Source organism: Oncorhynchus tshawytscha, linkage group LG23 (assembly GCF_018296145.1).
Source record: "Oncorhynchus tshawytscha isolate Ot180627B linkage group LG23, Otsh_v2.0, whole genome shotgun sequence".
NCBI classification, from domain to species: domain Eukaryota; kingdom Metazoa; phylum Chordata; class Actinopteri; order Salmoniformes; family Salmonidae; genus Oncorhynchus; species Oncorhynchus tshawytscha.
In genome coordinates this window covers 10,592,433-10,609,483 of record NC_056451.1, presented here as the reverse complement: position 1 = coordinate 10,609,483, position 17,051 = coordinate 10,592,433, and the positions used below count along the sequence as shown (strand labels likewise).

General features: G+C 40.6%; 1 protein-coding gene, 1 long non-coding RNA gene and 1 pseudogene across 2 annotated transcripts; 1 reads left to right on the top strand and 2 right to left on the bottom strand.

The window, feature by feature from the left end:
* Positions 1 to 1,142: 1,142 nt before the first annotated feature.
* On the bottom strand, positions 1,143 to 3,055 carry LOC112223007 (annotated as a pseudogene).
* A 1,571-nt stretch (positions 3,056 to 4,626) lies between these two features.
* On the bottom strand, positions 4,627 to 6,269 carry LOC121840587. Its single transcript, XR_006079710.1, has 3 exons — positions 5,860 to 6,269; positions 5,070 to 5,620; positions 4,627 to 4,881 (listed from the first exon to the last, which is right to left on the bottom strand). It is a non-coding gene; the product is annotated as an uncharacterized LOC121840587 (long non-coding RNA).
* Positions 6,270 to 8,019: 1,750 nt separating this feature from the next.
* Positions 8,020 to 16,971, top strand: LOC112223008 (ras-related protein Rab-5A). Its single transcript, XM_024385919.2, has 6 exons — positions 8,020 to 8,180; positions 11,952 to 12,179; positions 12,416 to 12,567; positions 14,977 to 15,099; positions 15,237 to 15,330; positions 15,442 to 16,971. The coding sequence occupies exons 2-6, from the start codon at positions 12,014 to 12,016 to the stop codon at positions 15,555 to 15,557; spliced, it is 651 nt and encodes a 216-aa protein (XP_024241687.1). The 5' UTR covers positions 8,020 to 8,180; positions 11,952 to 12,013; the 3' UTR covers positions 15,558 to 16,971.
* The last annotated feature ends 80 nt before the right edge of the window (positions 16,972 to 17,051 follow it).

Below are 17,051 nucleotides of genomic sequence, written 5' to 3'. Positions count from 1 at the left end.
TTTATACATCATTTATAGAGTATGACAGATGCTTATAGTTGATTTGTTTTATGTAGTGCTTATGAAGCATACAAATATCTTACATTATGATTAAATGTCTCAAAGGAATCACAGATGTCGGTGTACTGTAATGTATCATGCCAGTGCCAAAATCAAACATCCTCTATTAGGCCGTCATTGTATACAACCATTTGTTCTTAACTGACTTGCCTAGTTAAATACATTTTTAATCAAATACAATGTAAAACAATTACACTGACAGGCTATTGAACACTGTGTTTCATCCAATTCTGTCAACTCTTAAATCACACTATTAATGATGCATCAAAAAGAGAGACAATTCCTTCATTAGTAAGCATTAATTCATGCATAATGAAATATGGATGGGGATTATTATAATTTCCAGGCGTGGTAATATGGACAGGTGCGTAGGGGGTTCTGGTTAGAGACGCTTCCTGGTTATTCCTAATGTGATTATGAGTGTGCATAGCTTTACTTATGTTAAAACGCTAGTGAATATGTTTATAGCATATTAGCCAATTCACCACGCCAGGGTGTCAGATTGTTAAATGGTAATTTACAGTAGTAGAATAATTCAAGTGATAAAACACTGACAAAAAGCTCATGTGTTGTTTATTAACATGTTATGTTTCTGTGTTGTTGGGTTTCGACATAGATTAGTGTATGCACCCGGGAACCTTTTATTCATCTGGTTATTCAAGTTGATATTGTTCTCCAAACAATTACTTCAATATGCCGCCGGTACAGTAGGTGGGTGTTTGCGCACGCCTGTGTGTATGTGCGCACGCCTGTGTGTTTGTGTGTCTAAGGCTGTGGCCTTATTACATATTTAATTAGGATTGACAGATTAACATTATAACACTGACTTAATACAACCATAGAGTAAATATGTGTGTAAATCTAATCAAAGAGTATGACAGAATAAACAGGACTTCAAATGATAAGACTCCGATGGCATTGATGGTACTCATAATTCTCAATATTTACTTAGGTTTCAGGAGTAGATATTGTATATTATCACATGCAGGAAGGGTAAGCATTTAGTTAGCAGCAGAAAAAAAATGTATTACTTATTCTAGCAACAGCTTATTGCTCTCAACCTAAGAAAATACATGACAGTCCACAATCAAAAATCATTTTAAGGACCGTTAATATGACAATTAAATAGTTAGTCTCAAAGAAAAAAAAAGAAGAATAACACTTGAATACTTGAAGTACATTCTTTCACAGAATAGATACTGAGGAGGTAAAAGATACTATTCAGATTTAATTAGCTTGAATTTCCTTTAGAACGTCCTGGAAAATCTCCACACACATGTCCCCAGTGGGGTGTCTCATGGATGCCAGCTTCCACGCCTCCGCAAATGTCTCCTCGGAAATACTTGCGCCCACATTTCGGAATATGACAGTGATCTGAAAAGGAAATGGAGGCGGAAATAAGAATCAGAAGATCTCTTTGACAAATGATTTGCTCATGCTCCGTCCTATTTCAATAACATTTTGTGTCAATCACTTCTCCAATGGCAGAATTGTTCATACCAATTATATTTTTGAAACAACGTTTTTCCTACATTTTGAATGCTGTCACAAAATCCCACATGGTACTATATGTCCCAGTGCTATTCTATAAAATCTACTAGACCATATCTTTCTTTCTCTCCCTTGATTCTTCAGTGGGTTCATTGGTATTCTGTACCTCCTCTTAGGTGCGGGGACAGAAGAAGTGCTCCATGTCGACTCCCCTTAGGGAGTACAGCGTAGGAAACAGGAGGTCAAATGCTGTGGTCTGGTCACCGTAGTTAGTGCTGTCGCTGACGCTCTTGATCTGCGGGGCCACCAGGTTGGTGCGCACTGTGGGAGTCCCATACATATGATAGTCTATGTGGAAAGATGTCATAATTATACAGTGAGATTCACACAATGTAGAGAAGCAGGGGGAAAAGGACTACCAGTCCATTGTAATGCTAAGATACAAATGTGAGAAATCGTGTGCTGAATCTCAGAGAATTTTCCCTCCCTGAATTGTTTTTGAGAATTATTTCAAATTCTTCATGCATCTTTCACCTAAATATCTATTCTTCAGCGTGCTGCTCACCTCTGCAGGTTCCCGGTCCTCCGGTCTGGCCAAAGCCTCTGAGGCTGCAGGTCTCACAGGGAGAGCCTCTCTCTGCATGTTATCTGGGGCGTGCTGGTCTTACTCTCTGAGGTAGAGTTGTCAATCAAAAGGGAATAGAATTACCGCCAGTACACCAATCACAGAAAATGGACTTGCATGGGAATGAGCATTCTAGTAATTATATTTCTATGCTTAGACACTGTAACTGACCACTAGTCAGAATGCGCTGCTCCACTTTACTGATGGCCATTTTGTTCTTCCAGTTGAGGAAGTTGGCGAACTCCTGAAAGTTGATGAGTCCATCTTTGTCCATGTCACAGTACTCCATCAAGTCATCCAGCACCAGCCCACTCAGGTCCAGGTTAAACTGACGACACATGTCCTGCAGGTCCTCCCCTTCGATCACAACCTGACCCTTCTGTGGAGTCACATACACACACACGAACACATGCACATAGCACACACACAGACAGACACACCTCAGACTGAACACAGTGAACAATCTCAAACTAACTTAATACTATCAAAGACAGTACAGTATGAAGATATCTAGAAACTGCTTCTCCAATAGAAATACTTGTAGGCGATGTCATGGCGACGTTGGTTAGCTAAGCTAACAGAAACATGTCATCAGGCCTAACGGTAGTCTCGTGCCAAACTGCACATGTGCAGGCAATCAAATCAAAGGCACTCCTTCGACTTTAAGTTGTTTTTTGATGAAAATGAATATGTGTCAGTTTGTCACTTTCACAACGTTGGAGAAATAACATGTTCAGCTACTTCAGACATTGGCTTGAATCTAGGCTGTGCCTTTAGATTTAAGGAAAATGAACAACTATGGAAGAATTTTTCACTTCTCCCATTGACTTGTAGACCCCAAACCCATGACTGGTCGGTCGAGTCTGCTTCGCAAAGCATTCCCGGAAGTATTGCGATGTTGGTCCTGGGGTTTAGAAATTCTGTGATATTATCAAGTTAATACAGTAGAATTGTATATACAGTGTATTCAAAAAGTATTCAGACAACATTACTTTTTTCGCATTGTTGCATTACAGCCTTATTCTAAAATGGATTAAATTGTTGTTTTCCCTCAATCTGCACACAATACCCCATAGTGGCAAAGCAAAAACAGGTTTTTAGACATTTTTGCAAATGTATTAAAAATTCTACATTTACATAAAGTATTCAGACCCTTTACTAAGTACTTTGTTGAAGCACCTTTGGCAGCGATTACACCTTTGAGTCTTCTTGGGTATGACCCTACAGTATAAGCTTGGCCACCTGTATTTGGGGAGTTTCTCCCATTCTTCTCTGCAGATCCTCTCAAGCTCTGTTAGGTTGGATGGGGAGCGTCAATGCACAGCTATTTTCAGGTCTCTCCAGTGATGTTTGATCGGGTTCAAGTCCGGGCTCTGGCTGGGCAACTGAAGGACATTCAGAGACTTGTCCCGAAGCCACTCCTGCGTTGTCCTGGCTGTGTGCTTAGGGTCATTGTCCTGTTGGAAGGTGAACCTTCGCCCAAGTCTGTGGTCCTGAGCGCTCTGGAGCAGGTTTTCATCAAGAATCTCTCTGTACTTTGCTCCGTTCATCTTTCCCTCTATCCTGAATAATCCCCAAGTCCCTGCCGCTGAAAAACCCCAAGCATGATGCTGCCACCACCATGCTTCCCCGTAGGGATGATGCCACTTTTCCTCCAGATGCTTGGCATTCAGGTCAAATAGTTCAATCTTGTTTTCATCAGACCAGAGAATTTTGTTTTTCATGGCCTAAGAGTCCTCTAGGTGGCTTTTCGCAAACTCCAAGCGGGCTGTCATGTGCCTTTTACAGAGAAGTGGCTTCCATCTGGCTACAACCATAAAGGCCTGATTGGTGGACTACTGCAGAGATAGTTGTCCTTCTGGAAGGTTCTGCCATCGCCACAGAGGAACTCTGGAGCTCTGTCAGAGTGACCATCGGGTTCTTGGTCACCTCCTTGACCAAGGCCCTTCACCCCCGATTCCTCAATTTGGCCGGGCGGCCAGCTCTAGGAAGAGTCTTGGTGGTTCCACACTTCTTCCATTTAAGAATGATGGAGGCCACTGTGATCTAGCGTTCCCCAAATCTGTGCCTCGACACCATCTTGTCTCGGAGCTCTACGGACAATTCCTTCGACCTCATGGCTTGGATTTTGCTCTGACATGAACTGTCAACTGTGGGACCTTATATAGACAGGTGTGTGCCTTTTCAAATCATGTCCAATCACTTTAATTTACCACAGGTGGACTCCAATCGAGAGTTGTAGAAACATCTCAAGGATGATCAATGGAAACAGGATGCACCTGACCTCAATTTCGAGTCTCATAGCAAAGCATCTAGATACTTATGTAAATAAGTTATTTCTGTTTTTTATTTGTAATAAATTAGCAAAAATGTCTAAAAACCTGTTTTTGCTTTGTCATTATGGGGTATTTTGTGTAGATTGATGAGTGTAGATTGTGTGTAGTGTAGATTGATTTTAAAAAAAAATCTATTTTAGAATTAGGCTGTAACGTAACAAAATGTGGAAAAAGTCAAGGGGTCTTAATACTTTCTGAATGCACTGTATGTAACCTTGTCGTCGTGCCTGAAGGCCTGCAGCAGGGAGTTAAAGTTGTGGAAGTTGACCTTCTTGAGGTGCTGGCGTACAGCACTGACCAGGGTGCGCTGTCTGTCTGTGCCTTTCTGGTACTCTGCTGGAGGGGTGGAGTGGAGAAGGTCACCCACATCTGTGGAGAAAGTTAAACCAAATTCTTCATCTTCAAACAATAACAGAAGGCTTACATTTTGGTCACCCCTCTAGACTACATTATAGCTTTACCCATTTTTACCAATTTCATACTGGCATTGTAATAGAAAACTCAATATGTGTCCTTTTATGAATATGCGTCCTTTTATTAATTAAAATTTTACTCACCAAAGTCATCTGGCCGCTAGCAACATTCCAAATGTATGACCTGCTGGCACTTTCAATGTGTCTGCTATGCTATAAAAGGCTGGGAATAGAGGAAGTAAAGCTACTGTAGTAGCTGGGCATGAGTTGTGTATACACATGTCTGGAACATATACTGAACAGGCATTTAACTAGATCTGCATTAAAGAGTTAATGTGATAGACTTACGGGTCATGCACTTTGCTAATCTGTGGCTGTATCCTTTCCCTGTCATCACATCTCTGAGAAACAAACTTTGCACTGTTATGAGTATGGGAAAAAATAACAGTACACAAATCAACATTTGATGTCATGACTATTGGCAATGCATTGTGTGACATTGAATGGTGATGAGCGATGAGAAGTCGAGTGTTTTGAATAAATGTAAGGTAGGATAAGTGCTAACTTCTGAGTATCACACAACCAGTGGAGAGATTTGGAGACACTGCGTCCATCGTTGTGGAGGGGAATAGGCACTCCGAACCTGCCGTCCTTTCCATAACGGCTCCCCTTGTATTTCCTATCAACCTGTTCACCTGGGACGCAACACAGTTATGATGGATTTACCCAGGCTAAAATCAAACAGAGAAATATTGACAGGTATGATTAACCACTGGCTATGGTGTTTCTACAGAAATGTGTCTGAAAATGATGGGTGTTAAATCAATGTGTAAAACAACATATTGAATAGCATATAAATGACTTCCAAGCCTAAATGAAGTCCCCATTTGAACACTGTCAGAACCAAAGAGAGACAAATGTCCACAATACTCACTGACAAAGTAGGCATTGTGGGAGTGGATATAAGACTGGTGTCCCTCCTTAGCCTCTGTCTCCATCTGCTCCGCGCTTTTAGGTGGTTTGATAATCGCACCTGCAGCTGCAGCTGGATCAGATGGAACACCCTTGTACATGAAGGCTTGTGGAAATGTCTTTCAGTCATAATATGAATGTTCATGGCGACACATTGTAGCTTCTAGGGTCTTTCTTTATTGTCTGACTCACTTTTGGGGGATTTCACACCAAATGTGGCTTTGCTGGTGTCGGTGTCGAACCAATTTGGAAGCCCAGGGCTCTGATCATGTGATATGCCCAGGGGGGCTTTTTGATTGGTGGAATACCCAGCTTCGCGGAGCTGATGTAACCTCTGTTGATAGATGGTCTTATGTGGTGGGTTGATCACTAATCCACCCTGTAGGAAATACAGAAACAAATACGACCATACCAATCCCATTAATTAATGTGTTGATGATCTCTACCATGTTAAATGTATCTACAGGTGTATGATCTTAATTTTAGCCAGTTTCCTACAGCAGGAAAACAATCCTGCAGCAACAGGAAATTTGAATTATTATGTGGATTATAATTAATGGACATTTTCTGTAGCGATTTATACATTTTTTGTTAGGGCAAATCAAGTCTGGAAATTAGAAACTTTAGAAGTCTTTTTAAACCATGAATACACTACACGTTTGCATTTCCTGTTATGCAGTAAAAATTCTCAGCAACAAAATAGGGATCAAATTAAGATCCTACATCTGTAAAATGAAATCCTGGGTTAAAGTTAGCTTAAAACTCACTATGCTTGTCTCTGTTTATTTAGGTCTCTACTAGAAGCTTGGCTGCTCACTCCATGAACTAGAGTACTGGCAATGTCAGGGTCGTTGGCTTTCCCATGGAACACTCGGATAGTCACTGCACCTGGGCATGTTGTGTTGAGAAACATCCTCACTACTGGTGGGGTTTGGGGCTTTAAAGGGAAGGTGTGTGAGACACTGAATATACATCCATACAAACAGACACATTCACATTTCCACCACTAGGAAACCGAGGTCTGATCTGATTGGAATTATAATTATAGGCTTACTGTGCCTGTGTTCTAGAAAAAAAAAACATAAACATTCTACCTTGTTATAATTACTATGGCGGGGAAAAAGAGACTCCAGCGCAAAGAGGTCAATCGAACTCGATCAAAACAATGGAATTGACATGGAAATGTGTAGGGGAAGGGCCGTGAGGGAAAGATCCCGAATCTTCTCATTGCCCCCCAGCAACATTAGTCTACATTTTGGCTATTGTTTATGTGTATTTCACACTATGTTGAGATAAAAATCTGAGTATAATGTTTGTATAGATGTTAACCCCATGTTCATGTCATTGTCACCAATCAACTGCATTACAGTTAAAAACGACTGATTACCACTACCGATTTCTGTATGCTAGCTATGCTAACCAGTTTTTCTGAAAGGGAGTTAGCATTTAGCAGTCACTTCTAAATCTGAAAAGGGACAACTTCTAAAGCAAAAACAGCTAAATATATCCAAATCGGACTTAAGGAACCACATTGTGGGCCTTCTACAATACATACATCATGACTGTCGTTCTGCCCCTGAACAAGGCAGTTAACCCACTGTTCCTAGGCCGTCATTGTAAATAAGAACTTGTTCTTAACTGACTTGCGTAGTTAAATAAAGGTATAAATAAAAAACAATTAAGAACCTGCATGATTATGAACATTGCAAATGTTTGCTTTTAGCCTACACTTTAACAATATGACATGTTATGACAAAGTTGCATACATCAAGTCATGTTATATGTTACAAAGTTTTTTGTGAATGAGTTATCACACTTGTGTAACATTACCTCTTTGCCTAATAAAAGATTCGTTTTCCGGTTCCTTTCATTAGTGGCAATCTGCAGTTGCTACATCGATTTTTGGACTTGTACATTAATTAAATGCACAAATTGATTCTTTAAGAATATAACTTATAAATGCCTCGAACTTAGTTCAACTGTCTTACCCCATTAGAACCCTAAATATACTTTTGTTTTACTCCAACAAAGTAAATGTAAACAAACGTTGTATAACCTCAAAATCGCAGATTTCCCCTTTAACACGAGTGTGTGATTGGTTTATTCTCAGCGCTACGTAGGGCTCAATTTATCGTCATACACCGTACCATACAAAACAAACGGGAAGTGGGAAAGGGATAAACTTTATGAAATTTATCTACCTTTGAAAAGATTGTGGAGTGCCGGAAATATATATATTTTTTGTTAATCCCTTCAGCTACCTAGTTAATGATATCGGATAAGGTAAGCAGATATCATTCTAGCTAGCTAGTTTACCGGCAAAACTAGCTTGTTAGCTAGCCCTGGCTAGGCCGAAAGCTATGTTTTGTTAGCTAGCTCACAGCAAATAATACACCAACAGTTGATCTGTTCTTAATATACTTATGAGTTGACCATTGAAATGTATGTATGTATGTAGCTAGCTTCTATGTATTTGCGTGAAGCAGGGTGAGGTGTGGTTCAACCTTATGTCGCTTGCTAGCAGTAAGACCGATAGTTTTCGTGTACGAACTAGCACATTTTTCAATATACTGTATGTACTGTAATTAGTTAGCTAGATAAAGTAAACTAACTCGATAACAGTAGCCATCTAATCTAAATAATTATAGCTAACTACGTTAGCTAATTGTAACTGGCTGGCTAGCTAGCGTGCTAGCTAACCAATTTGTCATAGACAAGATCGTCCCACCCATTGGTCCAGAGGAAGCTAATCATTATTTTTGACGGACACAGTGCCTGATAGGTTTTATCCGCCATCATGACTTACTAGCTTGCTAGTCAACACAGTGGTTATTTGTGGTTAAGACTGACGTAACACGATTTCGACCGACGTGTCTTCACTGCAATTATTTTTGGCTAGACTAGACACAAGGGCTTGTTGTGTTTACTTGTTGGGACTAGGGTTGCACATTTTGGGAAATATTCAGATGTGGAAACTTTCTGTGGGAATTAACGGGAATATATTATTATTATTATTAATACCCTTTAAATGTATATGTTTTTTGCATTTGATATATTTACCATATCATTTGGAGACAAACATTTTACCTTATCATAAGTATACATAAATGCAAATGAGTAAATCCTTCCAATAAAAAATAAAAAACTATTTAGTTATGAGTTGAACTTTAACTAAATGAGTTGACTCTTCACATGGGATGATTTCACTGAAAAAAAGAAAGGGAATATTGAATGATCCCCAATGATCCATTGCATCTCCAAAAATTGTTTTCAACATGCATCTATAAAATTATAATATTCTAGAATATAAAGCTTTGGTTGTCTTCCTCTCAGGCTTCCATGTCTTCTCCCTGTAACTCCTCAATGTCCACCTCTTGTACATCAGACTCTGAGGCCTCATCTTCACTGTCACTTTCCAATCTTGTTGAGGATGGCTCATTGTCTGGCTCGAAATGCCTCAAATTTGCCCGGATGGCCACCAATTTTTCAACCCTTGTATTGGTCAGCTTGTTGTGTGCTTTGGTGTGTGTGTTCCCAAACAAGGACCAGTTGGGCTCTGAGGTGGCTGATGTTGGTGGGATTTGGAGGATTATTGAGGCAACAGGGGAAAGAGCCTCAGATCCACAAAGTCCTTTCCACCAGGTGGCTGATGAGCTTTGTTGGTATATTGCATCTCCTTCCCAATGCCCTTGCTTGGAAGTGTCCTTCGCCAGACTGCCAAAAACATTGCCCTCATCCAGGCCAAGGTGGTGAGACACGATAGTGATGACACCATAGGCCTTGTTGATCTCTGCACCAGACACGATGCTCTTGCCATCATACTCCGTGTCCAACATGTATGCTGCGGTGTGTATGGGCTTCAGGCAGAAGTCTTCATGCTTTTTGTTGCATTTCAGAAGCAGTTTCCTCTGCTTGGAGCAACAGTGAAGTGGGCAGGGCAGTACGGATTTCTTCTTTTACATCTGCAAGCAGAGTCTGAACATCAGACCGAATGGCATTGTCTCCCTCAATCCATGCAATGGCTACTGCTGTATGTTTCAGGAGTTTCAGGCTGCATACCACTCTCTCCCAAAATGCATCATCCAGGAGGATCCTCTTGATGGGGCTGTCTATATCTACAGATTGTGATATGGCCATTTCTTGGAGAGACCCCTTCCCCTCCAGGAGACTGTCAAACATGACAACACCACCCCAACGGTGTTGCTGGGCAGCTTCAATGTGGTGCTCTTATTCATCTCACTTTGCTTGGTGAGGTAGATTGCTGCTATAACTTGATGACCCTTCACATACCTAGCCATTTCCTTGGCTCTCTTGTTGAGTGTATCCATTGTTTTCAGTGCCATGATGTCCTTGAGGAGCAGAGGAGCAGATTCAATATATGAGCAGCACAGCCAATGGGTGTGATGTGAGGGTAGGACTCCTCCACTTTATACCAAGCAGCCTTCATGTTCACAGCATTGTCTGTCACCAGTGCAAATACCTGCGGTCCAAGGTCATTGATGACTGCCTTCCGCTCATCTGCAATGTAGAGACGTGTGTGTCTGTTGTCCCTTGTCTGTGCTCGTAGAATACTGGTTGAGTGGTGGAGATGATGTTGTTAATTATTCCTTGCCCACGAACATTTGACCACCCATCAGAGATGATTGCAATATATTCTGCTTTGTCTATGATTTGCTTGACCTTCACTCTGTTGAACTCTGCATCCAGCAAATGAGTAGATAAAGCATGTCTGGTTGGTCTCTGCGGGATCTATGCTGGGCAAACAACATTCAGAAATGTCTTCCAATAGCATACACAGCTCGAAGACATTCATCAGCATTTCTCTGACTTCGTTCCCCCATTGAGTAAAAAAAAAACTTCGGATTCCAGGAGGACCATGAGCTGTTGCTATCGATAAGGTGTCTGATTCATCATTTTCACCTCTGACAAAAGTCTCTCTACTTCTAACAGAGGTTGCTTGTTGTGAGCGCTGAGGGACCATTATGTACTTGGCCAGATGATTCTGCATCTTTGTTGCATTTTTCACATATGATTTGGCACAGTATTTGTAAATGTACAGAGCTTTTCCTTCTACATTAGCTGCAGTGAAATGTCTCCACATATCAGATAGTGCCCGTGGCATTTTCCTGTAAAGAGTGAAAAAAAAAAAAACAGAATACAATTCATGTACAGATAAATAGTTAAGCAGTTAGATTAAACAACTCCTTTTGTGATACATACAATTTTAAAAATTAAACATGTATGGAAACCGGTGAATTAACACTCAGTTAGCAGGCTCAATCTAGCTAAAACCCAAATGTTAACTAAAACTAACTAGCAGAAATGATTAACAAGTTAGAAATGATTTAAACAGAATTTGCTGTAGGCTACTATTTACTATCTAACAATATCATGTATGTCATAAAATATATTCACCCAGTATTGTAATCAAAACTTACCAGAAAGCATGTAGTCCTTGGCTCAGACAGTGCAGTAGTGTGGGCTCAATAGCATCTCATTAGTGTGCAAGATCTTGAGAATCAGCTGTACATGTGATGGAAGAATGCAGTGTGCATGCAGAGGGTTGCAATTCCATTGAATTGGGGATAGTTTAACCAAAATTGCCTTGTGTATCCCTCAAAAAATGTTCACTGTTATAAGCTAACTTTTAAAAAAAAAGAGAATTTTAAGCAAAATTCCCGGGCTTAACTTCCCATAGAAAAACCCGGAAATTTCCCGGAAGGTTTCCGACCCTTTTACAACCCTAGTTGGGACAGTTAAGAAATAGGTGTAATATATTCTTTGTAAACAAGTCTAATGTTACTAGCTAATTGCCAAGTGAAAGTCGTTGTCACATTTCCAAATACTGTCTGTAGTTAACTAGCTAGCTACATCCTGTGATTCAATGATATTACAATGATGATCAGAGACAAAGCTAATTTAACAATTTCTAACCAATTCAACGTCAAAGTTTAAAATTGTGATTATTTTGTAGTTGTATTTATTTTTTTCCCCCACTACTTTATTCACTGATCTATTGACAATTTAAGTAATGTGACATCTCATTTTTGGCAGTTCTAGGAGTAACCATTCAAGCGGTACTTCTGCATCCAGAGCAAGAGACTGGGGTGTAGGACATGGCAAGTAGGGGTGGTGCAACACGACCCAATGGGCCGAACACAGGCAACAAGATCTCCCAGTTCAAATTAGTACTCTTAGGGGAGTCCGCCGTGGGAAAGTCCAGTCTTGTACTTCGCTTCGTCAAGGGCCAGTTTCATGAATTCCAAGAGAGCACAATCGGAGGTTGGCTGATCTGACATCTTCTATTCATGTGTTAGTGGTTTTGGGTTATATCCATTCTACTATCTTTTTTGTCCTGTAGTGATTCTGATTACATTTCTGATTACATTCTGTAGGTTATGCAATCTCCCATGATGTGTGTATATATAGTCCATTGTTGGAAACTGGACAGCCAGATGTTTTTCTTATAGCCTACTGCAAACAAAATTCTAAATGCTGCTTTGACTGTCTCCTCTCAGCTGCCTTCCTGACTCAGACAGTATGTTTGGATGACACAACAGTCAAGTTTGAGATCTGGGACACAGCTGGTCAGGAGCGCTACCACAGCTTAGCACCCATGTACTACAGAGGTGCCCAGGCCGCGATCGTGGTCTACGACATCACTAACAAAGTGAGTCAGCAGCCAGGTTTATGTACTCTGTCACACATTAAAAGAGACTCTTAAATTAGGTACAGTGCATTTGGAAAGTATTCAGTCCCCTTCCCGTTTTCCACGTTTTTATTCTAAAATTGATTAAATATTTTTTTCCCCTCATCAATCTACACACACAACCCCATAATGACAAAGCAAAAACAGGGTTTTAGACATGTATTAAAAATAAAAACCAGATACGTAAATAAGGTAAGTATTCAGACCTTTTGCTATGAGACTCGAAATTGAGCTCAGGTGCATCCTGTTTCCATTGATCATCCTTGAGATGTTTTACAACTTGATTGGAGTTCACCTGTAGTAAATTCCATTGAATGGACATGATTTGGAAAGGCGCGCACACACCTGTCTATATAAGGTCCCATAGTTGACAGTTCATGTCAGAGCAAAAACCAAGCCATGAGGTCGATGGAATTGTCCGTAGATATCCAAGACCGGATTGTGTCGAGGCACAGATTTGGTGGAAGGGTACCAAAACATTTCTGCCGCATTGAAGGTCCCCAAGAACACAGTGCCTCCATCATTCTTAAATGGAAGATGTTTGGAACCACCAAGACTCTTCCTAGAGCTGAATGAGGAATGGGGGGAGATTGGCCTAGGCCAGGGAGGTGACCACAAACCCAATGGTCACTCTGACAGAGCTCCAGAGTTCCTCTGTGGAGATGGGGGAACCTCTCAGAAGGACAACCATCTCTGCAGCCCTCCACCAATCAGGCCTTTATGGTAGAGTGGCCAGACAGACGCCACTCTTCAGTAAAAGGCACATGACATCCCGCTAAAGGCACCTAAAGGACTCTCAGACCATGAGAAACAAGCTGCTCTGATGAAACCAAGATTGAACTCTTTGGCCTGAATGCCAAGTGTCACGTCTGGTGGAAATCTGGCACCACCCCTATGGTGGTGGCAGCATCATGCTGTGGAGATGTTTTTCAGTGGCAGGGACTGGGAGACTAGTCAGGATCGAGGGGAAAGATGAACAGAGAAAAGTACAGTGAGATCCTTGATGAAAACCTGCTCCAGAGTGCTCAGGACCTTAGACTGGGGCGACGGTTCACCTTCCAACAAGACAACGGCCCTAAACACTCAGCCAAGACAACGAAGGAGTGGCTTTGGAACAAGTCTCTGAATGTCCTTGAGTGGCCCAACCAGAGCCCAGACTTGAACTCGATCAAACTTCTCTGGAGAGACATGAAAATAGCTCCTCATCCAACCTGACAGAGCTTGAGAGGGTTCAAGTCAGGTTTGCCAAGCTTGTAGCGTCATACCCAAGAATACTCGAGGCTGTAATCTCTGCTAAAGGTTCTTCAACAAAGTACTGAGTAAAGGGTCTGAATACTTCTAAACCTGAAATATCAAATTTCACATATCTTTAATACATTTGCAAAAATGTCTGTGCCTGTTTTTGCTTTGTCATTGTGTGTAGATTGATGAGGGGGCACAAACAATTTAATCCATTTTAGAATAGGGCTGTAACGTAACAATGTGTAAAAAGTAAAGGGGTCTGAATACTTTCCGAATGAACTGTATAGCATTAGGTACAGCTGAAGACATTTTGTGAAAATTTAGCAGGAGTTCAATGATTAGGCCATCTTTAATAGGCCTAGTTGAGAATCTGAGGAAAGGGGTAGCCTTGTTTTGCTGACATGTTTTCAAGCATCTTTCTGTAGTCCTTAGATTTGACCCAATTCTAAAATATCCCTATTAATTTAATTTGGTCCTAACAAACTTGTAACATCTAGGGCACTTTTGTTTTAACAAATGAATTGAGGGGCTGTCATTGTTTTTACCCCTAGTTGCACCACACTTTCCCAAACCATCTTTCTGTTCAATGTGTAAATTGATCTTTTTATGTTGTAAATGTTTCTGATACTTTGCAATTTTGGCCAGGTCTCTCTTGTGAAAGAGTCTCATTGAGATGAACAAACCTGGTGTTAAAAAAATAAATTAAAAAAGAGCAACTCCAATGAGAAATGTTATGTTGATCCCCATGTCTGCTTTTGCTTTATTTGCTAAGATGTTTGCTGGGAAGTTGTTAGAATGTAGTATTTCATGGAAATAAGCTGTCAAACGAGCTTGGTTTTCTAACTCAATGCTTTGTACACAAAGCTTAAGCCAATGTTTGGAGCAGAGCATGCCTTCAACTCAGCAATATGATACATCTTGTTGACAAACTCCCCATACATGTAAGCTGGGGAACATTATACTTAATTGTCATATTTTATAGAAGTTCTCCTTTAATGAGACCACATCTTGGATATCCTGCAAAGTCAATAGCATAACCAGGGAATGAAGGGAGGGGTTGTGTTGTCATTCTTCCACAAGGACCTTGTTATTGTCTGACTTAATCTCTCGTCCTCTGATGTTTGCCAGGAGTCCTTTGCACGAGCAAAGAACTGGGTTAAGGAGCTTCAGAGACAAGCCAGTCCAAATATTGTAATAGCTTTAGCTGGGAACAAAGCTGACCTTGCAAACAAAAGAGCATTGGATTTTCAGGTTCGTGCCAGTGAATTTGCTAATGAACATTACACTGTGCTAGTTTTATTCTCAATGGAGTCATCATACAATTTGACCTATAAGGCAGTTAAACACAACCTTTTGCATATTGACTGATTTTGGTGGTTTTCTTCCAGGATGCCCAGTCATACGCAGATGATAACAGTTTACTGTTCATGGAAACATCAGCAAAGACCTCTATGAACGTTAATGAGATGTTCATGGCTATTGGTAAGTGTTTTATGTTCCATGTTCATTACACTTAGTTTGAAAATGTTAAAGCGTCTTATCAATCTGATAATAGAAACACAGGTCCTAAACCTTTTCCCTAACGCTTCACAGCAAAGAAATTACCCAAGAACGAGCCTCAAGCTGACGGCGCGTACAGTGGGCGGAACCGGGGAGTGGATCTTACGGCGGCAGCTCAGCCAGCCAGTCACTCCTGCTGCAGTACCTAAATCTGGCCCACTCTTCCCACATGCACCTTCCCCCTCTCCTCCTAACTTTGAATAACATCTGGACATGGTGTTCCCCTTTCTGACATCAGACCTTCCACCTCTCGTCCTTTCTCCCCGGAATAGCTAAAGACTCTGTATAGCTGCATTTAATACTTTTTTTTGTTTTTACTTTCATTTAAAAAAAAGTCTGTCAGTATAATGTATGCATGTATCACTACAAGGCCTAAAACATATATTTTTTTTTACTTCATTCAGTTGGAAGACTAACCCATACGAGAGAGAGAGGTGTGTGTCTGTCTGATTCCCTGAAGAGAAAGTGTAACCTAGGTCATAGGGTTAGTGGACTGGGGATAAAAGTAAGTTGTGTCCTTCCAACCAAAACAAACCAAATTCCTCCATTGTTAAATGCCTGGAGGCTATTACTGTTTGTACTGAGTATAATAACATTATTGAAGCCGTGTCAGGCAAGGACTGTCAAACCAAGCATTCCACTTCCTTGCACCTGCTGCCGAGACGACAACATCTTCGTCTGCAGAGAAGTTTGGCGAGAAAATCCAACTGGTTGAACAGGATTTAAGGGTGGTTTTGTGATTGGATGGCTGGTGACTCTGCAAGTTTGTCACATCTATGATGACTGGCTTGTGCATCATTGGAAGTCTCTCTTGAAATCACAACATTCTCTGGTTGATGCATTGATTTAATGAAGAACACTGAGACAGTTAGACATGCTCAGACAAGCTTTGTAAATTGTCTTGTTAAGACCTACCATATGACAAGTCCTTTGTTTCCCCAAACTGCTATTGTTCAGCTATCAACTTGTCAGAATTAGTGGTGTTTAAAATTAGGCCTCAAAACATGCACCAACATAAGTCTTGACAATTACCTATCATCAGTCTGGAATATTACTCTACTGTTATATAGGGTGTTGCAATGTTGTCTCCTACCAATACATATTGGAGGGCATAAGCTTGTCTGGAAAATGTCTAGAGATTTCAAACAATTGTACAGTACACCAATGTAGGTCTAGGTCAGCTATGTGTTTTTTACCTTGTCACAAACAAACTGGTTAAATGCTAATCAATGGTGGTCTTTTTAAATATGTAGTGTTATTAACAATTCAATTGCAATTCACCTGTGTCTTGTTACTTTTCTCAATGGTCTGTTAATATTTCAGAGGACTATTGCATTGCACAATTGTTGGTTATAGTTTAATTAATGACTGGCCATTACGTTTTATAAAACTCATGCACTGTGTCGGACTTGCTAACCTATTGCCTCAAACAACCGATAGTAGCACTATCTGACTGGTAGTCTTTCTGAAGCCAGGTGGATTTAACAATGTAAAACATGACTAGTGAAGGACTGATCAGTTTGAGTATCAGGGTACAAGTCAATAAATTCAATAAATTAGGTATATTGCATGCCTTTATGTTTTCAATATCACAAGAACTGCAAGAGCTGTTCATTCTTGGCAAAACATGAACAATTGTCCTG